The sequence below is a fragment of the Neolamprologus multifasciatus genome, chromosome 16 (genome assembly GCF_963576455.1).
Source record: "Neolamprologus multifasciatus chromosome 16, fNeoMul1.2, whole genome shotgun sequence".
Lineage (NCBI taxonomy): Eukaryota > Metazoa > Chordata > Actinopteri > Cichliformes > Cichlidae > Neolamprologus > Neolamprologus multifasciatus.
In genome coordinates, this window is record NC_140454.1 from 33,601,361 (window position 1) to 33,626,730 (window position 25,370).

A 25,370-nucleotide genomic window follows, 5' to 3' on the forward strand; every position below is an offset into this window, starting at 1 on the left:
TTTTACAAATAACTACGTGTTTGATTTTTTTCTGTCCTGTCTCTCTTCCCTAATTCACAATCAGTCGGCGCAGATGGCCCCGCCCCTCCCTGAGCCGGGTTCTGCTGGAGGTGTTTTCCTGTTAAATGGGAGTTTTTCCTTCCCGCTGTCGCCAAAGTGCTTGCTCATAGGGGGTAATTTGATTGTTGGAGTTTTCTCTGTAGTATTGTAGGGTCTTGACCTTACAGTATAAAGAAAGATCCGATCATCAGGGGGATTATCGACTTTTCATGGAGCTGAAACTGAAGAAATAAAAATCCCTGACGCCTAACATACCGTAGCACTGAGTAAGCAAAGAATTCATCATCTTCAGCATGGTTCATGAAATAATAAACATTACATGTTTCTTTTCCCAAAATCCACTGTTTTCAGGTTCTTTATTATTCATCACATTAAAGCTTCTTTCATTATTATGGTCTGTCTTTATTGTCTTACAAATATTAAGTTATCCACAAAAATAAAATAACTTAGATAATAACCATATTAAAACATACAAATACACACATACATACATTTATGACATGAAAAAATGCATATTGCTGATATCTTCCCAGAGTTTTCCTGGACACAGTTAAGTATGTGCAAACTACTTATCAGAATCAAAATAAACTGTTACACTGGAAATATAATCCCAGATTTTTTTCTCTGCTTTCAACACAGAAATATATTTACTCAAAATAAATTACACTGTCTGATAAGGAGCCTTACTCATACAGGTTTCATGAAACCAAATATGATCTTATAAATGTGTATAGGCAGAAATCCATATCAATGTTCTTTTTTTCTTATATATAGTTAGAAGTTGACATCAGAATATCCCTGTAGTACACATCAAAGAAGTGTGAAGTAGGTGAGTGTAGATATATTACACAAAGCTTACAGTGTTGCACACATTACATTGCATCACAAAACAGGAAACATTTGATTGATGACAGTTTTGGATGTTTATAGTGTGAGGAACTGGAGCGTGTTTGTGCGCACTCAGTTTCCTGAGGCACTTTAAAAATTATTGATGGTATTCGGTGCAGCATTATTCATTTTTATTTACAGTGCTGTTCAGATCATGTTGACGATGAAAACCGTTCTCGGTCCTCTTACATTACGTACCACACACAACACGGACCACACATTTTGGATGACATACATCTGGAGCTGTGCGACATTTTCAAGGATTTCTGAATACACGGGTACACGTTTGTGCCTCAAACGGTTTTCGGACTATGAAATGAATCTTATAGTGTATAGACACGGTTCTTGATCTGTCTGAAGCTTATTAGTGGAAACATTTACAGTATCTAGACAGCCACCATGAGAGAAAAGGAAGTGGTTTTTTTTATATTTGGAGTCAGCGCCAGCAATCCGGGTTTCAGATCGCACTTTTGATCTTTAGACTTCAGCCACTCAAATTCATCGTTGCTGTTTCTAAAGAGGTCATTGTCGTGTTCTGCTCATGAAGGCAGCATTGCAATCAAATCAGTTCTACCTCTTTTTTAACATTTTTAACATTATTATTAGTGTTGGCAGGGGTAGTAACACTGACTTTCAGTTGAGCCAGACAATCATTCAATGTATTCCATGTGCAACATGATAGCTGCTATAAATAAATATGGAAAATTCTGAACTGTCCTTAAACAAGGTATAAAATCCTTCAGTGCCCCAGATACGTAAGTGCTTTGTCAAACTGTGTGCACTATGAGTCCTGACGTTTTGCCTCTACATGTAGCAGACAAGGTAAATAATAACCATGGCTGGATTTAAGCTATGCTATAAGTGACGGTACTTGCAATTGAGGATCGAGGGACAATGTTTCAGAAATATACTTGAGTTTAAGTTTTATGCAGATCTTATGTTCCCCCTGCAAACTTTCTCTCTACTACTTACTTTAAACTTCCTCTTTGCTCACTTGACTCTCATGCAGCTCTGTGCCAGTCACAATATATTGAATTTATTTCAGATTTGTATCTTTAAATTACTATGTTCCTCGACCTCGTGATGAAGGCAGTATACATCCAAGGTCTTTGAGTTGTGGCACCTTTTCACATATGCTGCATGTGCACATTCTTTACCAACATACACTTCTATCTTTCTGCTGGCTCAACTGCTTCCCACTCTGTTCTTGCACATCTTCTCTGCAAAGAAAAACTGCAGTCCACCGCAAAAAAGAACGGGGCACACAACTTATGGTCATGTCCCCATTTCAAAGTAATATTCTGGCTTAAAAAATGTCTTTTTCTCTCCGTTTTGTTTGTTTAGCCTTTTGGTGTGTGTTTCTTCATTTACAGACGCTGACCCACTCTGTTATCCGGCACTCTTCACAGACCACGTAGCAGCACCAGTGAAACTTGCAGTTGCAGCGTTCGCTTCGCGTCTGCTGCAGAATGTTGTGGCCCCTGCCGCAGCACAGACTCTCACAGTTGTCCATGCCCGGGCTGGTCTTGTTGCAGATCCGGCCCTGTGTGCCCGCTGAATCCGAGCCCAGGTCTCGCTCGCAAAAATCTGGTGACTTTTCAAAGTAGACTAGTTCGTTGATGCTGGGTCGCCGCCGGTGGTGATGGTGATTGTGCTGATGATGGTGATGATGGTTGTTGTGATGGGAGTGGTCCAGCTGTCCAGTGTTCCGGTTGTGAGCCTTGATAAGCGTGGCGATGTGGAAGCGTTCTTTGAGGATTGAACCCACCACTCGGAACTCTGGAGTGACCTGCCAGCAGGTTTTCAGCTGGCAGCTCCCCGAGGTCCCATGGCACTTGCATTTCCTTCTCATGTGGTCGAGCACCACCTGGGAAAACGCAGAGAAAAGGAGAGAGAGTAGGATGGAGTGAGGAAGGAAGCACAGGCGAGGAAAAGAGCAGAGAGAAGAAAAAAAGATGATTAACACCTGCCTCGATTACTGGTTTTATTTTAAGGTTAACATATACAGATAAAGGGTGTTGCTGTACTGACTTTATTTCACCATACAAGCCACTGTCCTAGCATGTAATGAAATGCTTGAAGAAACATTGGCTCCATACTGAAGAATCCAGGTGGTCTGACTCTCAATATGTTGTTAAATATGCTGCTATCAAATAACACACATGGATGCAGGTATCACCCAAACAGCGCTGTCATTATTCATCTTTTGGCATCAGGTAGAGACTCTGAGCATAACCCACATGTAGCTGCACATTAGGCATCAGAGCATAACACTATTTACATATTTTCACTTTAATAGTTTAAGGCTGTCCAATGGAACTGCACAGACATCAGCAGCTAGATCTGCTCATTGAGCTACTTACAGTATATGAAAACACTGCACACAATTTAATTCTTACATTAAGCCTCAAAGAATGTTTATGGAGTCTACAATCCAAATCTGCACACATAAACAAACAAAATATCCCGTTATAGCGAACGGTGCAGGATCTGCGTACACATATATCACTCATGACAAACCCTCGGTGCATCTCAGTGTGTGTGTGTGTGTGTGTGTGCACGTGAATGTTTATCAGTCATCACCAGCCCTAAACTTTAAGATCCAATTACCAACAGGAACACCAGGCCACCCAGAGTACTGACAGATGATACTGCTGCCACCCCTATCAACACACTGGCGCAGGCTGGACACTCGCACAATTAAAGACATGCTACACATGTGCTAGCAATAAGGGTGATTATTCTCTCATACACATGAAAAAACAAGAACTTCACCCACACTTGTTCACTTTCGGTGGAATCAGACAAAAATCAATACATGGCTTCAGAAAAGGTGTTTGTGGGTATTTGTCTATATTCACATTTTTATGTATGTGGTAAAAAGCCTGAGCGGTTCCTCTGCTTTTGTATTGTTAAGCTCTGTTTTTTGTGTTTGTAAATTTTATGGTAAAACTACCATCTAATCTTTTAAAGAGAAAAAATAGAAAGCATGAGAGATAAACCTTTATTGAGCTTTTTAAGTCTTAAAATCTTGTAACCTACCAAAATTGGGCCAATTAGGATGGAAGCCAGAAATCAAATACCCAGTCGTCTGTTTTATGCAGAGGTAGCAGGACCAATTTGTAAATGTCGTAATGTTTTGAGGGTTTTTGTGTGTGTGTGTGTGCAGCACACTGTTTCATGCAATGCTTTGTGGGTTTCCGACTTGAGCTAACATTGCCAAGTAAAGGCGTGAGTCATCTGTTCATGACAAACATGTGAAATGCACATGAAAAGAAAACCCTCGTGTTTGCCACCGAGGCAAAGTTCAAAGGTGACCAGTAATATTAAAAACATGAAAAGAAAAAGAAGGAAAGAAAAACAGAGTAACGGCACAAACACATCAGCTCTGGCCAATGGGATGTGATGCATCCGTTTAAAGCTGCAAAATCCTACATATAGTGTTTGAAAATACATGTTTATGTTTGGAGTTATGTTTTTCTGCCATCACTCAAGCTTACCAGTAATGAGCCTTTTAAGTGGAGAAAATTAAACGTTGGAGGCACCGATACTACACTTTAAAGCCGTTTAGATGCTATATTATAACAATCGTGCAAAAGAATGCAAAATATTTTAACCTTGCCCATCACTGTGTGTTCATAATGTGCTACAATAACAGAAAGTGACTTAGAAGTGTGCTTTTTGGATAAACATGGTTACACTGTCATTGGGAGTGTTGAAAGGAAAGTTTCAAGACGCTGTGATCAGTGGCGAGGAGACGCTGTACTAGACGCTGTACGGCTTTATGGTAAACAACACTATAATTGCTCAAGCGGCACTTGCACTGAGTTCACATTGTAACTTCTGGCTCAGTTTTTACATGAGGCCAGAGGCAACCCCAGAATCACAAACGTGCTGGCCTTAAACACACAGCAAAGTCTGTAATCATGAAACGCTCCAACCCACTTAAACCTTAAAGAGACAAACTGACCTAGGAGTCATAATTGCATCCACATTGCTACTGTTTGATGGTATATTCGCAGCAGGACAGAGCTTTCAAAGAACAGTAAAACAACAAAACAACCAGCTTAAAGAGAAAGTTTCTTTCTCAATATGAGATATTGTTGCCGGAGAAGAACAGCAGCATCCCTAAAAACATCTTTCATGTTTATCAGAGTGGAGAAATTCACATAAAAGGAAATATTTTCTTGAGATGCTCAGTGCATGTGGAGATAAGTGTGCTGTGCATAATCAGTCAGTTGCACAGCACGACTGGCTTCCATATCTAAAAATCTAAAAGTGCAACAAAGCAAATCCACACAGAGACCTGCAGAAGTGAAATCAGCACAGCACGCTCCTCCTCAGGAGAAGGCTGATGATATGAACGCTCAAAGAGTCAGAAGAGTGAGGAACTCTGCAGAAATGGGCCACAGATTTCTAGGCTTCTGTGAACGAATTCTGATGCATCACTAAAGACAGCATCAACGTTTGCTTTTCACATCCATGAGCAGCATGCATTCGACCCATCGCTGCACAGTCATAATCATACCTTAACTTTTAGAACTAAAGGACATCTTGCAAAGGTTTCGTATCAGCCATGTGCCCGTGATTTCCTCGATGGCACCTGTTGCCAAACTTTCATTTTGATCTCAACAGTCGCCGGGTCACAGTCATGGTTGAGATGACTGTTAAACATAAATAAAACAGAACTGAACAGATATGTGAACACCGAGGCTGGCACATGGACAGTTCCTGTAACGACAACACTGTGAGCATCTCTAAGACAACATTTTGAACCTTGCTCTCACGCTGGTTAAAAGGCAAGTAGGTGTTTCAAGTCTTCCACTCGCTTTTTTCCAAACTACAAATACACTGATCGATAACTCAGCCCGATGCAGCAATATTAACTTTGCAGTTTTTGTTTTGCTTTTGGTTTCTGATATAAAGTGAGAAAGCAGCCAAACAGATTTGCAAGACATTTCAATACTTGGTGTCCAAATTTTTGCTGCATTTCTGCTGCATCTTGCAACATTTGGCTAGATTCACAGGGAAGCGTCTTTCCATTTAAATTTTAACACATCTGTCAAAGCAGCATCAAAGGAATAATGTCTGAGTTCTTGTTCAGGGTGTATTTATTCTTTAAACACGAGGCATGGTGCACACCCTGTCGTCTGACTGGGTAAAGTTTGAAAAAAAAACCTCAACAAAAGAAAATAACTGCTGGTGAAAAGTGATTGATGTGTGTGGGAGATGTAAGATATTCTTTTGACATGCAGATGAAAGGCACGTCAGTGTGACGCTGGTTCATCTGATCATCAGAGGAGCACTGCTAAAGGACATTTTATGCAAGTAGAAATAAAGACGAGGGCACCTGAGTGAGTTATTTTACCCAGATGAATGACATTACCTTTAATAATACGACATCTTTTTCACATTATTTATAGAAGAAGCTGGTCTAAAATGAGGTTTTGTGTTGGTAACCGTTCTAACATAATGAGCCCCCCCTGTCCCTCTTCATTTATCAACATATTAAGTGTACTTTTCCAGATCTACATGGCTTCAAGAATGAGGCTGTTTTGATTAATGACCAGATGAAAGGTTGTTATTTTTTCCTTTTGGTTTCTTACAGTTGCTCCTACTCATCTGTCCCTTGGGGCAATTACACTGTGCAACAAAGGAGACACCGACAAGTAACACAGAAAAATGTAAGAATATATATCAGTATATTTAGTTAGATGATGGCCGCTACATTTTCATTTGAAAAGGCCAAACTTTTGTTGACACCACTCTGGCAGTCTGATAGTTTGGAAACAATGATGCACACACTTGTGTTCACTGCCCGAGTCGGTCTTACCGGTTACCGTTTGTCCTTCCCTGGTTTGTCACGCTAATCACTTAACTCTTCTCTGAAAGAAAACAAAGTTATCGGCATTGGCTAACAGCTGTTTATTTAACATGAATACCAAATATGTTGCTGACCTTGTTGCTCACACAGCTCTACACTACCTGTGCAGGAAACATGCACAGCAGACATAAATGTGCAGTAATATTGTGTTTTCACTGTGTACCGAGATTACATTTGAAATGTTGACTAAATTATTTTTTTAATGTGTTGTTGTAGATGTAAAAACAGGAAAGAAATCTGATCTTTGATCCTGAAAATGAACCCCGAGGGCATTTAGGGCCCGTGGAGGAAGGAATGTGAGGTAAATTCAGAGGTGAAGGGTGGGGAGAGGAAAAGAGGCTGACAGGAGGAGGAGATGAGCCAAAGGATTAGATACATTGTTTGATACACAAAGGCTGTTTGAGAGAGAAGTGTGTGTGGGTGTTATCACAAATCGCCTGCCTATCAGCCGTATAGATTAGATTGTGGTCAGCAGTATCAAACCTGTCAGCAGAGAGTATCTTGGCAACGAGAGATGGACATACACACAGCTTGAGTAACACTTACTTCTGTTAGTGTGCTCAGGTACTGCAGCCAGAGTTTGGGAAGAATAAAAAAGGACAATGTGTTAAACAAATAAAACAGCTGCCGGCTTTCAGAGAAAACAAGAAATCTGAATTTGCGCCTCGCTGCATTCTTGGGTCTTAAATCCTTGTAACGCATTTGATGAAGAATAGTTATCTGCATTAAACATTATCCTTTCAAAGCACTGGAGTAAGAATTTATTCATAAATGCCATTTTATGACTAATGCTTTGGTTTACCCAGCACATACACAACAGACTTCTTCAAAGTGGACCACAGTTAGGGACAAACATCTGGCAAGTTTTAATTGGCTAGAGAGACAGGCATCTATAAAACAACCCCAGACAGAGATCAAATGCAGCATGTTGGTGGCAGACCAGGACTGTAGGCTACATAATACAGTAGACTGGGGAAAAGTACAAGCAGACTACTGTGCAACGAGCACGGGTGGATGAAGTAAAGTAGAGATCAAAGAGCGCCTGAGTATGGGTCAGAGTGCATTAATTAATAGAACGAGTATTTTAGGCACTTTATGCGTTTAACTGGAAAGAGAAAAGAGCAAAAAACAAAAAAAGGGCACTAACAGGCAGTGATGGCTGCTATTCATATACATGAATATGGTGTGGGAGTGGGGGGGAGATGGGCGTTTCTCTTCTAGCTATCACAGGGAGATGGTAGGGTCCACCATGGACAACTTACCAGTCTGTTACTATTAATTTTATTAGTATTATTACACATTTGCTTATTTAATGACTCGTGTTGTGTTACAAAAAAAAGAAGTACATCATGTGTCAAGTGAACTTTTACCTGTGTGCTTATTAACAAACCTCTGTGTGTAATTGGAGGGTTTTTGTTTTTTTTCATAGAACACATAATGAGGCACTTTTCCATTTCTTGCGTGCACTTGCCCTTGGCAGCTCTCTCATAACACACACTGTGATCCAGGATCGCAGTATGCTAAAGGTAAAAGTATTACCACACTCCTTTTAACCTAATGTTACAGCAGGATTGTCATCCTTAGTCAATACTGACTCATCTGTGATAAAACATTTGGTGAATAGCTCAGGGAAAGTCCTGCAGCTCGACACAAAGTAACATTGTGTCTGTTTGTCTGTGAGTATAAAGTTCCGTCTTTTTTTATCAGTCTTCATCTACTTTAAAAAACAATTTCTGCAATATTCTAATAACACAACTCGGTTCTAAAATGCTATTCCCTGTTTCGTTGGGTGCTTTGAATTTAATCATTGGCCGATCCTCGTGTCATCACCACCGACTGTATAAGGGGAAATCCTAATCTAACGTCTGCGTGTCGCACCGTCGACCCAGCTAAGTGGATAAACAGCAGACTAGTCTGCATGCTGCCTTGTGTTTGTCAGTTCAAAGAAAACCTACTAAAGGACTTTTAAAGCCAAGCAGCAAGCCGGAGCGATATCAAAGCACACAAACAAATCCCACAGCAACACATTAAACCCAGACATCACTTTAAACAAATCAAACGCCTCGCTTCAAAAGAACAGTTAAGCGTATGCAGACAAACACACACGCAACCGTGCAGACGCAGTGACATGCTTTTCCTGAGCAAACGCGCTCCATATCTGCGCTACACAGACCGCGTGTGAACTTGCAGCTGTATGTACAGCATTTACTCTCTGTTAGCTGCAGACGCTGTCCACAGCTACTTATTTAGAGACTCTAATAAAATGTTATTACCAGCATAAGCACTTCCACCTGTTGAACTATGAAGCGTTTGCCTCCTTGTGCACTTTTGTGTGTGTCTGTGTGTACGCATGCTTATGCATACATGCCACAGAGTGTGTGTTAGGTCAGACTGTACTGTCAGGACTCAGGAATGCCCCGCCTTCCTCTGATGATACGGCGTCTGAGGATTGCAGGGCTAATCTTTCTATTTTTGATTACACACACACGCACGCACACACGCACCCGTTTCGTGTGGTTTCAGAGTCCATTAACACAACTGGCTTCCAAAGAACAGATCATCATCGCTCCAGGGTTATATTAGCTGTGAAGGGATGTAAGAGTCCCACTTTAGCTGGTTGAGATGATTCTCCAAGGGTTGCTGCTCAGATTCATAATGACTTAATTATGACTTTGATAAATCTTACAGGAGCTTCGGTGCCCCGCTGAAGGAGCGTCATGCCTTGAAATTCACAAAGTAAGTCTTCAATTGCCCGGAAACATCAACACTACAAAATAATACTGAATACTGGCTTATTGAATCTAATTACAAGCAGTTTTCTTTGCCAGAGTGTTACTTAACAATACAATGCACTTCTCTGTGTCCTCCTACTCTTGGGCTAACAGTGTGGGTAGATGCCAAAACTCCCCATCTCTTCAGTATATTGCACCATCTTTGCTAAGCCATTTCCAATTTTTGAGCAATCCCATTAGATCTGAAGGATTTGACTTAAGTCCCTCTTACAAACACACCTATTTATCCCGTCATAACCTGACATGCTCGCAAATACGGGTGATGAAGGGTACCTGCAATTTGAATCTCACTTCAAAGCCCAAACTGCAGTGTTGCACCCCGTCACGTAGCGCTGCACTTGCTGCAAGCTCACCTGCGTCCATGAAATACCAGAGACACAAGCGCTATCATGAACACAACTTTATTATGATTTAGTCATGGCAAGCATTCAAATGTTTACCAATGTTTAAGTGCGAGTTGCCAGTTGCACATGCTTGAAAAGGGGTTGAAGAGGAGTTGAAACGTATAGTTTACTCCCGGCAAAGCAACACACCATCTCGTCTTACTCCCCTGAAGTCAGGCCCTGATGGTAAATTGTAATTATGAAGAAGATGTTTGCCAGTAACTCAGCAGACTGCTACATAGCCAGCATTGTCACCACCTGCCTAATGAACAGGCAGGATTCAACAGCACCTCGAAATGGCTCTAAGCTCTGCAACACGAACACAAGAACGTGTGCCAAGCATTTGTTTTGAGGTGTGCTGTTTAAATGATTGATAAGAACGCTGTGATTCTGCCAAGAAATTTACTTTGGGATGATGAGTTTCCATGTCATAAACTCTTAAAACATGTCGCCGGCCTTTTAAAAGCGCTCTTATAACGGCTGAACGGGAGTTTGTTTGTTTAACTGGAGAAAGCCAGAGGAACAAACGAAGGGGGGGACTGTGCTTGAGGGGCTGGAGAGGCTGCTTCTGTAATAATTGTTATATAGTATTTATTTACTTAAATCTCTTATTTTAATTAAATTGAAGCTTGTGCGCATACGTAAAGTGTACAGTGATATTTCTGCAGCAAGGCCTGTTGCAAAGAGGTTGGAGGAGGCAGCGCAGGAGAGGGGGAAGAGGGGAGGGAAGGAAGGGCGAATCTCTTTCTACTTTCCGCCCTGGTGTTTGAAGTCTAAAATCTTTTGCAGGGTTTTAAACATCTGTTTCCAAACTGCCAGCAGCCACTAATTAGGGCTAAAAACAAGACGGGACGTCGTGAGAACCTTGGGGTGGGCATGAGGCGACATGCACACCCCGCTAAAAACCACCGCATTCCTCTGCTAACAGACTGCTGCTCTGAAAGAGGGGAGTCGGGCAGGGGGTGGAAGGAGGTGAAGTGGTGATGGCGGGAGGGTGGGAGCAAAAGACACACAGAGAAGGGTGGCCATTATTTTGAGGAGGCCCCACCTGTCAGTACTTTCTGTTTGATTCTAGGAGCTGTGTGTGTGTGTGTTGCGAGGGTTTTATTGCACCTATCAGTATTTCACAGTACCACCTCTGTGATGACTCATAAATTTGTCCTCTGTTACTCCCTGTCTTTTTTCCTAACCTTACCCTCTGCTCCACCTCCTCTCTTGGTTTCCCTTTCTCTCTGATCTTTGCCTTTTTTCCAGCACAGGACGGCTTCTGTGTCTCATACTCACTTAAGCAGTTATTGCAACCCAACAAGTTGGTGAGACCCTTTGAGAAGCCCCTGTAGTTGGGGTGGGTTTGATAGTTGAAGACTAGTTTTAAGAATATTTACCATAAAAGTATCCACTGAGCAAGTTTTGAATGTCAAAATCCTCCCACTCCAGTCCAACTAATAGTTTTTGTTTTCAGTTTTGAATAACCAGATGTACCAGATTAGCCAACAGTAAAAGATTTTTACTCTACCGAGGTCATGTGACAAAAAGGAAACCAATAAACAGAATTGTTGCCAGTTATAGGTTGTTTTTCTTTGAGCTGTTGTTGCTGTTCTCACCTGCAAGATGAAAGTGTGGCTGATAAACTCTTTTTTAATCTTTTTGTTTGTTTCTTTAAAAAAAAATTAAGGTTACGCCAAATGTATAATAAAGAAGCGCTGTATATAAGGCTAATGAAGTCACTGGTATCTGTGTCAGTCATCACGTCAGTCAAAGGGGATTAACTAGAGTCAACAGTTGGTGACAATGATATCCGATATATCGTCACGTGTCATTGTAAAAAAATGATCAAGTTGATTCGCGCCAACAAACAAAGGAAAAAGGAAATGCAATCACTTCAATATCTTTTACTAAAAAAATATTTATTTTTCAAAACAGTTACACAATGGCTTAATGTTTTCACTTGTCCTACCTGAAATTAAATCTTTATTATTGAAACGGTTATCTATTATTATGTTTCCTAGCAACAAATGTTGGAAACAAGTTATGCAAAGCTAGCAAACGGAAAATGCATGTATGGGATGTTCGCTAGTTACTGAATTATCTCTGCTACTTAGCTAACAGCCTGTGTAACAAATATATTGTATATTTGTCAAACTTTCATGTTTTAGATTTTTAAAAAAATCCTAATATTAGTCACAGATCATCCAAATAAATACAAAATGCACTTTTTAAATGATGATTTCCTTTATTAATGCAAAAGTATGAAAAAGTAACTGCACCGCTTGTTAAATCATGAATTAACTGTGATTAACCACATTTTTAGAAAGCTAAGTTCAATTTAAGTGCCACACCCAGACCTGATTACTGCCAGACCTGCTGCATCAAGAAATCATTTGAACCACTAGAACCTGTCTGACAAAGTAAAGTAGGCTCAAAGTTACAGCTTTGTAAAGCTTTGGGACAGCAGTGAACCACGGTGAGAGCCATCATCCACACATGGAGAAAACTTGGAAGAGTGGTAAACCTTCACAGGAGTGACCGGCCTGCCAAATATACTCCAAGAGCACAGCGACGACTCATCCAGTGCATCACAAAGAGCCCAGAACAACATCTAAAAAACTGCAGGCCTCACTTGGCTCAGTTAAGGTCAAAGGTCACGATTAAACAATAAGAAAGGCATCCATGGGAGAGTTTCAGATGTTTAAATCAAACATCAGAAAAGTGATTTAACTGATTGTTGCTGGTGCCGGATGAGCTGGTCTAAAGATCTACTGGGATGTTCCCACAAAACCATGACGAGGAGTTACAGAGAACGTCTCAAAAAGACTAAATACTCAGTGAGGAGCAGTTTTCTGTGTCACAATGCCTTGTTGACGCCAGAGACAAATGCCCAGTCTGCTTTGAGCTGATAGCAGATAAATAACTGCTCGCTACAATTAAGAAGAGCAGCAGAAGTCCACGCTACTCATGTCAGCTAAGAACAGGCTACAATTTGCACGGCCTGACCAAAAATGATACCAGAAGGTGAAAAAAACATTAACTACTCTGAGAGCCTTGATTTTTGCTGTGAGATTTACATGGTAGGGTCAAAATCTGGTGTAAAAAACATGATCCATCTCACACTGTATCAACAGTTCAGGCTGCTGGTGATGGTGTGATCACATGGCGCGTAACTTCTTGTCACGCTTTGGGCGCCTTCCTGCCACATGAGCATAGTTTAAATTCCAAACCTACCTGAGTGTTGTTGCTGACCACGTCCATCCCAGTATGACCACGGTGCACCCATCTTCTGATGGCTACTTCAAGCCAGAAAACGCAACACGTCACAAAGATTCAATCGTATCAAACTGCTTCACTGTACTCAAAGTCACCAGATCCCAGTCCAACAGAGCACATTTAGGATGTGGTGAAAAGAAGAGTCCCATCATGGATGTGCAGCACAAAAATCTGACGCTGTCTTCTTAATATCAACCAAAATCTCGGGGGAAGGTTTCCAGCACCTTGTTCCATCTGTGCCTCGAAGAATTCAGGCAGATCTGAAGGCAAAAGAGGGCCCGACGAAGCACTAACACGCTGCCAGTGAGTTTACTGTATGTGCTATAAATGCAACTTTTTAAGGCCCGTTAGTTTGCTCTCGTTAGCACACAGAAGAACTCCAAACCACAGCTCACAGGAACAGATTTCCCTGAATGAATAAATGAATACACAGCAAATGATTGACAGAAAAGAAAGACAACCTGGAACGTGCTGCAATAACACGGTGCATGATTCAGTTTTCTACCTCAAAATAACTAAAAGCAACATGCACGCAATGAATCCAACTACAAAAGAAGAATGAATCACTGTTTCATTACTCATTTCACTTCAGCCCCCGCTTCTGTTTACTCACATTTCCACCGTACTGACTGGAGGTTATGTCACCTTATCACTCTTTCTACTACAGGGAGGCCAGCTGTTGTTGAGTTCGGCTTACGCACTCCACATTTGTGTTTTGTCTGCATAATCAAGGAAACCAGAAGTAAACTGATGAAAAGATACAGGCCCAAATTACTCTGGAGGAAATGGGGAACAATGAGCAATTTACGCCCGCTTCTCGTCTCTGCTGCCCTCGCAGTACGGGACGTTGCAGCTGTTTATCACGGTCATTTACATCTTTCTATTCCATCGTTTGAAACCCAATCAATACAGATGCTTTTCATTTGGTGTATTGTGCTGTGTCCTAAATACCCCAAATACCCCGAACCCTGTACTGTAAACCACGCAGTCAGTGACGTGCTGTGTTTTGGATGACATCCTGACTGATCTGACGCTAATTAAAATGACCAGCAGGATATGACGCCCATTTTAACAAAGCAGTTCATCTGGGCTGACAACTCGCCCTCGACTGGCGAAGACGACCGGCTTGATGGTGAAGTTGTTTTTTCTCTGAAGAGAAGTTGTCCTACTGAACCGTTTAGACACTGTGTTTCAAGTAATGTGCTAATAATTAGGACAAATATGTCAAAACCATTCAAGCTCGTGCTACTTTTACCCTTAATAACAAAATAACACAGTTATTTTCATCACTTTCACAACACGCCATAAATGTAAGTTTCAGTTAAGCTTCCACTAAACCTTACAAATGTGTGTTAAGCATAAAGTAGAATTCATAAAGTGCGCTTCAAAAGTTGCTTCTGAATTCTAACATCAAACACTGAGAGTCACTTTTTGTTAGACAAGCTTAGGCTACGTTCACTCTGCAGGTCTTGATGCTCAATTCCGATTTTTTGATCAAATCCGATTTTTCTTAGTGCTCATTCACACTACAGATAAAATGCGACAGCAAACGCGCTCTAGTGTGAACGCTCAAAGCGGCCGCATGCGCAAAAGACGACGTCACGCACAACGCGCTCTGTTTAGACCCAGACCAACAGTATTGTTTGACTGATGCACCTTAATATAAAGACTTCTGACTTTACGTTTCCCAATTTTTGCTTTAAGTTATTTTGTTATTTACATAATAATGTAAATAACCTAATAATGATCCTTATTGCTGTTTTAGAGGAGCGCTGCTTCAAAGGATAGTTGCAGATTTTTGTCAGAATCTGCAGATTATACAGAACAAATAAAATGTTCACATTTCTCCAACGTTGTCTTCCCAACAGTTTCACTGGATGGCCAGGAAGCGTTCGCGATGTCTTCACTGGCGCTGATAATTGGCGTCTGTCTTGTGTCAGTGACGTAAAAGACGGATTTAATGCGACTTGACCATCAAACAGCAGTCGCTTTCTAAAACATCGGATATGTATCGGATTCAGGACCACATACGAAAGTGACCCAGATCGGATTTGAAAATATCGGATTTGTGCCGTTCACACTGTCACACCATGATCGGATATGGGTCAGAAAAGTCGGATTTGATGTGCTTTCGCCTGCAGTATGAACGTAGCCTTATTGTGGGACAAAGCCAATAAACTTTAAAAGTAGTTGTCTTGATGCACACTCAGTTATCCAGGTAAGTAAATCCCAAAAGGTTGATTCTGTTCATCTGGATGTTTTCGGTGGGAGAAACAATTCGTCGCTCATCCAAGTGACCATAAAAGGTCAGTTAGTCCCATAACATGACTATTGAGACCACTGTCATTCCCAACGCGTAACATACCGAGGGTTTGTCATGTCCTGAGGCATCCCATAGGAACACGAAAGGTAACCTTCCGCGTCCCTATGATACGATTGTGAATGGAATCCAATAGAATGACGTTCCCGGCGGTAACACACGTTCCAGCCGTGTATTCCAACCCTAACCATGACCTTATCCCTAACCACAATCTTAATCGTATTAGCTGCTGTTTTCCAAAGTGATTAATGCTGAGAAAGTAAAACAAATGTACATGTGTAGATTCATTCATGTTTCCGAAAGCGTAACATCCCGACAATTTGCCACATGGCGTCGTATGTTGGGTTTTGGGATGAGAACATGTTGGAATATTTGCATATTAATAACTGACCTCACAGCTCATTGTTCCTTCAGTGGTGCTGGTTTCAGTGATTATGCAAATGTCCTGTTTATAAGATTGAAACCTGCAGTCAGCTGAGACTGAAGAATCACCTGATGATGATGAAACTTTTCTCCCACTGAAAACGTCCCGATGAACAGAATCAACCTACTTTTATGAGATTCTACTGGTTCTACTGCTTAGTTGAGCATCATCCATGCTTTTGAGTTGACGTCCCCTGCGACCATACAATCTAATATAACTATGTTAAAGCTTGAAGACAGTTGCTTCAAAATAACTGTTTACTTTTACTCTTATCCCTTATTTTACCAGTTCTCTAAATCTTTAGACGTTATTGAGGAAGGACTCGATCGCACACCACATGAACCTAAACCTCACATAATGCAGTATGAAACACTTCTGAAACACAACCCCTGACCCTCTAAAACGTTCAAACAGCTGAAAACACTGTAATTTTTGATAAACTGATACAGGACAGAAGCGGATGTGTAGTATCTACGATCGGCCCTTTGAGCTTCTTCTTTTTTTTCATTTGTTCTGTTGTAAACTGTGTGTCTGATGTTAAAATATTTTAATGTAGTACAACAAAATAGCAGCAGTTATGCAAACGTGGGGAAAAAAGACCCACAAACACACTTTTCACTCACCTGTCTCCCAACTTTATTATTATGCAGCCTCATACGAGCGTGGATGTCTTTGTAGGTCTCACGGGCATCCAGGAAATCCCGTGAGAACTTCTCTCCGAATTCCACGTCAGGGCTGCAGCCGCCCCACTCCCACGAGTCTTGGGGCCCTGGCAGGTCAGCCGGGAAGTGCTCCATAACACCGTGCACCATACCCTTCCCTCGCTGGATGGCCTCGACTTGCAAGCGGTGGAGTTTGATACGGAAAGCCTCCTCGTCCCCTCGTCGCTTCTCGTCACAGCCACATGCTTTCAGTTTGCCCATGGAGCAGGCATTGGCCACCGCGTGCACCACTCCCGCTGCTGCAATGGCATACGCAAAGGCACTCTCTCGAAAACCTGCAGGTAGAGGGGCGGCATAGTCATGTTGTTTTAAGCTAATGTGAAAGTAAAAGATAATAAGAAGTGTCAGAACCAGGAAACACTTTGGAAGTGGAAAGATGTTTCCATTTAAAATGCCAGATGGACTGTATGCTCTCAAATGGTGCTCAGTGTTTTACTGCTGTGTGTGACAAACTTTGAGAATTTCTAATAACTCTTAAGCAGAATACATCATCATATATGTGAAACCAAAGTGAAATGAGAAAACTGCTGGCTAAAAGAGCGATAGAGAGGTGAAATTTGCAGTGACTGATCATTTATATGACTAAGATACCAATTCAAAGCTTTACTTGTTGTACATTTTTGACTTTTATAAATACCACACAGTTGTATTTCAGTTAGTGTTACACGACATTTACATGCTCGAAGTTTCCTCATTTCGAGAGTGAGAGCACATTTACATTTTGCTTTCTTTATTTTATGCATCGTAAATAACACGCAGAACTTTTTCTTTTCACATGCACACGCGCACAGGCCAAGACTCAGAGCAGAGGAAACATCTGGGACAATAACAATTCAGTGTTCCAAACTTCGTAGGCTCCACCACTCCCATCAGAGGACCCACGGGGTACTCGCACACTGTGACTAAATAGAGCTGTGACTCCTTCCTGTGACAACCTCCACAACCACACACACACACACACGTACTCCATCCGTGGATCTTTCACCCAGCTGTAGCTAAAATCTTGCTTTTGTTAAGGATAGCTTGACTCCATGGATTAGCTCCACAGAATATTACAGATCTTTTACCTCCAGGTCCGTGAGGTCATTCCAACAACTTCTCCCACCTACAAACTCGAGGCGACTGGGCCTTTACGGTTATTGTCTCTGGGCTCTGGAATAATCTGCCTTCCACATAAGAACCTGTTCAGCAACTGATCATTTTTCCAAAGACATATTTTCATTTGCTTTTAGTCAACTCTGAGGTCCCTCATGGTTTGGTCAAGCTCCCTGTCAGTGTTTCATACTGCTCCCTTATCGGATTATTTTTAGCCATTGTTCTTAACCATGGTTAGACTACTTTTTCAGTTATAGTCTTTATTATGCTTTGTAACCGGGTTCTTTTTAAAATGTGCAATATAAGGAAAATTGACTTGACTTATTAACTGTTAATCCGGCTGATTGCTGGCTGTACTTTGATCTTTGCTTTTGTCGTTTCCTCTATTTGGATGACAACTCGCCACCAAATGAGCTGTACATGTGTTTAACTTAGAGAGGCTCATTATGCCGTACCGCAGCTTTCACCTTGTAATCATTTTAAATTGACTCAAAAGGAACTACTCCATGTAAAGGAGGCAGATGAATGACTGTGTGCGTGTAATATCCACGTATGACGTGTGACTCCTTTTGCTTTTAGAGTTAAATGCATCCCCTTTTTTTCTTCATGACGTAACTTGCATGCAGCACATGTAAGAGCGTATCTGACGACGACTGACCTGTAAATCATAAGACTGCTGTTACAGCAGCCTCTCCTTACACTTACACACACGCGTGCACTGGACGTACGCTAAAAAAAAGAGAAAGAAATCCATATCTAATTGTGGAATCCGTGAATACCGAAGGATAAAGTGTGACAGAATCATTTGCACTCCTGCCCTCTGTAGTGTTTATTGTTAGATCTCAGCTTACTCCCTGTCAAGGTACCCTCAGGTTGTATAAAAGCAGCCCCACCGGCTACGGTTATAATGGAAACTTGTAAAGAAAACATGAAAAGAAACCACTTAGGGGTTTATAGCACTGAGCTCGAAGGGGAAATGATTCCGGCTGCTTGATGGAGTCAAATAAAAAAAAGCTTTTAACTGGATCTGCCCCTTTAAGCAGGGTTTGAAGTTACTTCCTTATTAATAAATTTGAAAATAAAACCCTGATTAATTTGTTTTAGTGAGATATGGTGTAAAAGTTTACACTTTTGTTGCTTTATGCATAGAAATATTTGCCTTTGCACAATAAATGCTGTTCTCATGATAGTCAGAGGGAGTCCAGTAACAATGTTTCTAAAACTTAAAAGGACGTTTTCAGGATATTGTCATATTCTGAATGATGACTGTGCTTCCAACTACAGTAGATGTTCACATGGCTCTTCTAACTGAAATAACATCTCCACTGGTGGTAACGTCCTCCACAATAGCTCAGTGAGCTGAGGCTGGCTGACTTTTAGAGAGCAAAGAAGCTGATAGTCATCATCCTTACAAGCTGCCAACTGGAGGCAGTAAAAACAAGCTATAAACACCTTGTGAGCAAACTGCTGATATTGGGCAATCCTCATTTTTCACATGGCCGATATCCTTTAATCTCTGTTTTCACTCTGCTTTGACTCTTAAGAGGAAATGCATGTGATCTACTGATATCATGCAGTAATACATAATAGCTTCCTTAATATTTAACATGTAAATAGGAGCAATTATACTTTTGAATACACCCCAGAAATAAATGCACACACTCCAAAATTGTACCGTCTATAAATAATTTGACTCACTGACTCACAATCAGAGCCCCCAACCTTCCTCCACCCCCACCCAACCACCTTGACCAACACTGAGCAGGAGAGGAGCGCAGCATGGCACTTAAGCACATCCTCATACTTAGAAAGCCCGTTTTAGCTCTTGATCTGCTCCGAGCTGGGCACTGCAACGCGAGCACCCGGAAGACCGGGAACAAATCAATCTAACAAATAATTCACCGGCTGTGGCACGCCCGGCTGAACTGATGGCAGAGGAAGTGGCAAAATGAATTAAAGATTCAAAGGAAACTGTCACTTTGTGTTACAGAAACCGACTAAACAGGTTTGTGCTTTTGCCTCGGAGAGTTGGGAAAGTGCTGAGAGCAAATTCACAAGCACTTGCACTGGCAAGGGAAGAAAAAGCATTAGGAGTAGCCCAGCCAGGGAACACCGAGACATGGCGAAAGAAATGCAGAAAGACACAGAAAAAGAGGGAACAATTCTCCTATTTCTGTCCGTCTCTGTCCTGCTGGGCTCTCCCTTTAGCCTAGTTTATAATGCGGGCTAAATGGGAATGAACATAGACCCGTAAAAGTTATCGAGAAACCATCAGCAGAGAGGATTCGAGCACCATCCGATGCAGTGACACCAGAATAAATATTAAAATGTAGAGCACCTGATAATCTATTCAAGAACCTGTTTAGAACGTCACATGTAGGATTTGAGAAAGCCCTGCAAATGTAACCGAGTAAGCGAGTTTTCCAGTTGGAAGTACTTTCTTCAATTCTGAGCTTTTAACACCACAGATAAACTTGTTGCTGCAGTACATGATGTGGGAAGAAAATACCAGTTTGGTACACACAAGCCTCGTGTGAGAGCGTATTTGAGTTTTTTCAGGAGGAGCTGCACTGAATACATGCACTCACCTTCTGTATAATCCACCTCTGAAAACGTCCCTTATTCAAAGCATTCATGCTTACAGTAACTGCACGCAACGATGGCTGCAGCGTGTCAACTTGTATCCATTTTTTAGCTTGTGTGGAGAGGATCGTATCAACATGTAACAGATGAATCACACGATTTAAAGAGGTTGTTTATGTCAGTGGTTTGGAGTTTCTGCACCCGAGGCAAACCAGGGATGCCAGACAACGAGCAACTGCCTCTGCTAATAATGACAAACAGCTTTTCAATGAGTCAGTTAGGAGTGAAAGTAAGACCAGAGGTGAGAAAGTATTTACTGTAGCTAAAATTATTATATATTTTGTGTTATTTCATGGCAGTGATAGGATATAGTCCTCAGTGAGGGTTACAAACCATAGTTTTTCTTGCAGAGATGGTAGGAATTATTTTATGATAGGTAAGGTCATCATTAGTGTCTTAGAGAAACGCTCTTTTTAAAAAAGCCAGTTTTTCACGCTTGTCTTGAAAGACTTTCACTAAAAACTCACAAAGCTAAGCCAAAGCAATACACGTGAGCATCTCAACCAATTTTCTGCAACTCCTAAGATGAAAGTAAAATCGAAAGACAACTAAACTCAAGACTCAAACTACCAACCGCACTGTGTGTTGCATCTATCCAGGTGCTCAGGCTACTAAGAAATTGATGCCTTTTCCAGTCAATAACCTGCGATGACACCATCTGAAGGCTTCCCAACTCTAAAGCTCCTCTTTCATCCTTTGTGGCTGACTTGCAAAGCTCCAAGCCCTACAAAGCGTCAAGGAAAAATGATATGCATGAGGCTTGGTAATCTGAAGGTGACTAACTGCTTTTGAAGTTGCCTGCTCTTTTGAATGGGTTATTGAGAAGCTTCAGCGAGGTGGTTAGAAAGCAGATACCAGTCTGCTAGGAACGAGAGATAACTAGAGATAACCTGTTCATTTGGAGGACTTGTTTCCGAGTTAACATTGATGAATTATAACTACGTGGAAAATAATCTCTTTTTATAATCTTGTTTGAGGAAATATATGAACTTTTGTTTGGGAGCTTTTGTGTCTCTGTGGCAGCTAATCTTTCTAAACCCATCCTTTCAAGTTACTTCATTGAAGTGCAGTTGAGGAGGAAACCGCAGTCTGACTCAAGAGCAAACTTATACCTGGTAACCTGTGGTGACATTTCACCTTCATAGTTCACTAAAAGAAGCTTTTAAACTCATTCACGCTTTAGACAATACTGTGTGGTAAATTTAGTGTAATTCATATATTGGGACTTTTAAAAGTTTATTTTTTAAGTAGAAAAATTGGGTTAAAACTGACCTCTTTTGAAGACTATGCTGTCGTAGGGTATTTTGTTTCTAGTCTCCAGGCTGGAGCAGTTCCAGCGGTGCCCTCTGAACTGGTGCTGGCACTCATGGATGGCAATCTGGATTCCCTGGATTGCTGAAGCCGTCACGTCTGGGTTACGCATGCACACCTCCAGCTGGCGCCTTGTCAAACCTGGCAGTGTCAGACACACCGTGTTGGCATTCAGGATTGGGTCGATGTTGGGGAGCTTCAGGCCCAAGATTTCATTGGAGTCTACCCTGCACGGAGCAAGTATAGATCAGGTTACTGACAAGATAAATGTGCAAGTCAAATCTTCTGTGTGCTGATGTTAGTCTCCGAAGGTTTGTTATAGTGGGACTCGTAAGTTTTCTTTTTATGTTCCTCTGGTGTCACCTCGACACCCACTTTCCATTGCACCCTGCCATGACTTGTTGGTCCCTGGTTTAACCGATTCCTGTAAAACCCCCAAAATACACAAATGTGTGTGCTGTGGTAGCGCTGATAAAAACATCTCCAGATGCTGGTGGTTTCGGAGGGGAACTGTACTCTTTAATCTGTTAGTATGTTCTACTTTTCAGATTGATTCACTTTACGATTGTGCATCTGTTTTGCCATTGGTTTAAATAAAAGTAATATTTTAAAAATATGATTAAGCCTTTAAAGTCTTTAAAAATATGCATACTTAACTCGGGATGTTTTTATTGCAGCACAATGAATTAAGGCAAAAAGAAAAAACAACTACGTACCTACCACATAAAATAACCAGAGGAAATACTTTAGCACATAATTGTTATTAGCAGTAAGGTGTGTCTCTGCACTCAACTGTCTCAGCTTCTGTTTCAGGTTAATCGTGTGAACAGCAATAATTCAGCTGACAGCCTCTAAAGCGCGTTTGTGCTCCGCAGACGAACAGCAGCAATAAGAAACACACGATGCGCTCCTGATGACTGAAAGCTGTCCTGCTTTTCTTTTCATTGTCTTTACAGGCAAAACACAGGTTTGTGTGTGCCGCACATGCAGCCAGCCAACACACGGATACAGCCACGCGCACTCCCAGATGCACACGCAAATACAGGTGTGGGGAAGAGAAAGCATTTACACACACACTCTGCTTATAGTCTCGTAAACACGTGGGACCTGCGGGAGTGTCTTCTGCAAAACTTCTCCACGAAGCAAAGAGAAGAAAAAGTCGTCAGTGTTGGAACACACACACACACACACACACACACACACGCACACACAGTGTGCCGCTTATCTAAGCAAAGTAGCTTTGGAGCGATTAAAAAAACAATCAATCAATCAATAAAACAACTTGCCACTGCATGTTATTCATTTGCATGTTACACTTTCAGTGTGGGATTGCTTTTTGTGGCTTTGCAATTCCAGTTTGACTTCTGTTGGTACCTGTTGTGTTTCCGGCTCTGAGAGTAAAGAGCAGCACAAGTTCAAAAGCTGCCTTTCCAAATTTTACAGCTGGAACCAGCATGTGGGAAAAAGTGTTCAAGATAATAAAGAATAAAAAAGAAAGCACACAACTGTTTACACTTCATTATATTTATATTTTAGGCGCAGACAACCCTGAAAACTGTCAGTGAAACATTTAGCTGAATGAATGAAATTTTACGTCGATAAATAAATCTGACATCTCACAACATCCTGTTAACAGATTTTTAAGTTCAAATAAGGAGGCTCAGTGAAAGATGTTCTTTAATTGCGTTAAAACAGCAGCTTGACTTAAAGTTTTAGTAGAATTACTGCATTCCGTATTAATTTCACTCACCTTTTATCCAAGAGACAGATAGCCACCAGGACGCATGTCATTCTCAGGACCGAGTTTTCCATGTTTGTGTCTTGCAATAAAAAATGTTCACAAAAAGTTGTCAAAATTAAGAGTTTGGTTTAAACTAATTCCAGTATTTCGCCACAAAGTTTAAAAACGGGGTAAAAGGCTCCGGCTGAAGAATTGAACTCTGGACCTGACAGCTCCGACTAACCTGAATCCAGACGCGCCAGCCAGCGGCGGGAGACTCATTCAAGAAAAGTTTCATCAACCTCCCAACTTAATGAATGAAGCGGGGGGTTGTTACAAGGCTGAGGAAAAGTCCATGTTTAGCCTCTCAAACGCATCCGTTCTCATGCCGGTATCTCCGCCGACAAGGCTCTGGTGTAACATCCGAGACAGACGACTGAACCTATATAGGCGCTCCAAATGAAGTCTGCTGGAGTAGCGCACAGATAGTCCTCTAAACTGCTGCACTTAGCGCTTCGCCAGCCCACTTTTTTTGCGTCACTCAGGGAGTAGGAGAGCGCCGAGGGAGGTCAAGTGCCTCGTTAAAACAGGATAGAGATCCTTCTAGATAAGAAAACCGAAACACTTAGCCCGCGCCCTCTGAGGAGCGGTGCTGAGGATGAGGATGGGGGATGAAGAGGAAAGTCGCGCAAAACCGAAACTTTCTTTTGCGTTTGATTTAGTGGATTGCTTAGATGATTGTGAAAGACGATGATGAATATGATTAAGAAGTGGACAAAGAGGTAAAAAGAATGTTAAAGCTGAAGGTGTTTATGATCTCTAAGGGAATATCCAAACCTCATGAATTATTTTTATTTTTATTTATTTAAAAAAAAACATATAATATAATGAGATTTATAATCAGTCCCTTAACTTACCACTGACCCATTATTTCAAAAAATCAGTCCATGACTCATTTCAGACTCGTGGTCGAAGTGCTGCTCCACTGAGTCCACGTCCGTGAAATTACGCAGACATATTGAGAAAACAGTCCAACACTAAGGCAATAGTACCTGAGATATATTTCCATGTATAAGCCCTGTGGGTAAAGCCCTACAAAGCCTACTGCACTTCCTATAATGCAACCAGCAGCATAATTGTTTCTAGCTATAAACTGAATGCACTTTGCTCCATATACAGGATGGAGGCGGCCTTCAGATCGAAAAGATTGAAGCAAAGCGCCTTAAATCTGCATTTTTCTGTTGACCAACAGGGGGCACCTCTTCTAGTTGCAAAAGGAAGTCGGATTTCTTAAAAGCCTATGGAAAAACCACCCAGCTGTTCCCCTGATGTGTGGAACAGCTGGTGTAACAGTTACCTGATATGTTTTAGGGTCTGGTGATGGTGATAGACGGTGTCACTGTTTAGAGTGACCAGTAAAGTCACAACCACTCCTGCTGACGTCATCAGGGCGGACAGTTTTCTCAGAAGCGAGGAAGGCGTTTTTTTCACGGACCATCTCAAGCATCCACGTGAAAACAGTCCAAGATGTAAGCTGGATGTTGGTTTGCAAAGTTCGGTAAATCTGAAGGTCCTTATGCATGAAAGCATGAAGAACTGAGGCGTTGTAGAACTTGCTGGCTCCCGTTGCTGTCCAAACCTTGCCTGTGTGTCATGGACTTTAATCGTTCTGTTTAAACGACTATAAAGTTTAAGAAAAAGCTCCCTGGTTGATGAACACCACATGATATCGCTCATCTCAGTGCTTTATGAGCAGGCTAGAGCAAAGAATTAGAAACCACAAATAAAAAGGTTTTCCCCACCAGTGCAGTGAAGCAAGCATTCTGCCAGCACGGAGTAACCAAAGTAGTAAAACACTACACAA

The 25,370-nt window shown here is 41.5% G+C and overlaps 1 protein-coding gene across 1 annotated transcript; it reads right to left on the minus strand.

The window, feature by feature from the left end:
- Positions 1 to 382: 382 nt before the first annotated feature.
- On the minus strand, positions 383 to 24,122 carry wnt10a (wingless-type MMTV integration site family, member 10a). Its single transcript, XM_085135810.1, has 4 exons — positions 23,537 to 24,122; positions 21,748 to 22,013; positions 16,639 to 17,012; positions 383 to 2,815 (listed from the first exon to the last, which is right to left on the minus strand). Exons 1-4 carry the CDS (start codon positions 23,596 to 23,598, stop codon positions 2,312 to 2,314), a joined length of 1,206 nt encoding a protein of 401 aa, XP_084991936.1. The 5' UTR covers positions 23,599 to 24,122; the 3' UTR covers positions 383 to 2,311.
- Between the last annotated feature and the right edge of the window lie 1,248 nt (positions 24,123 to 25,370).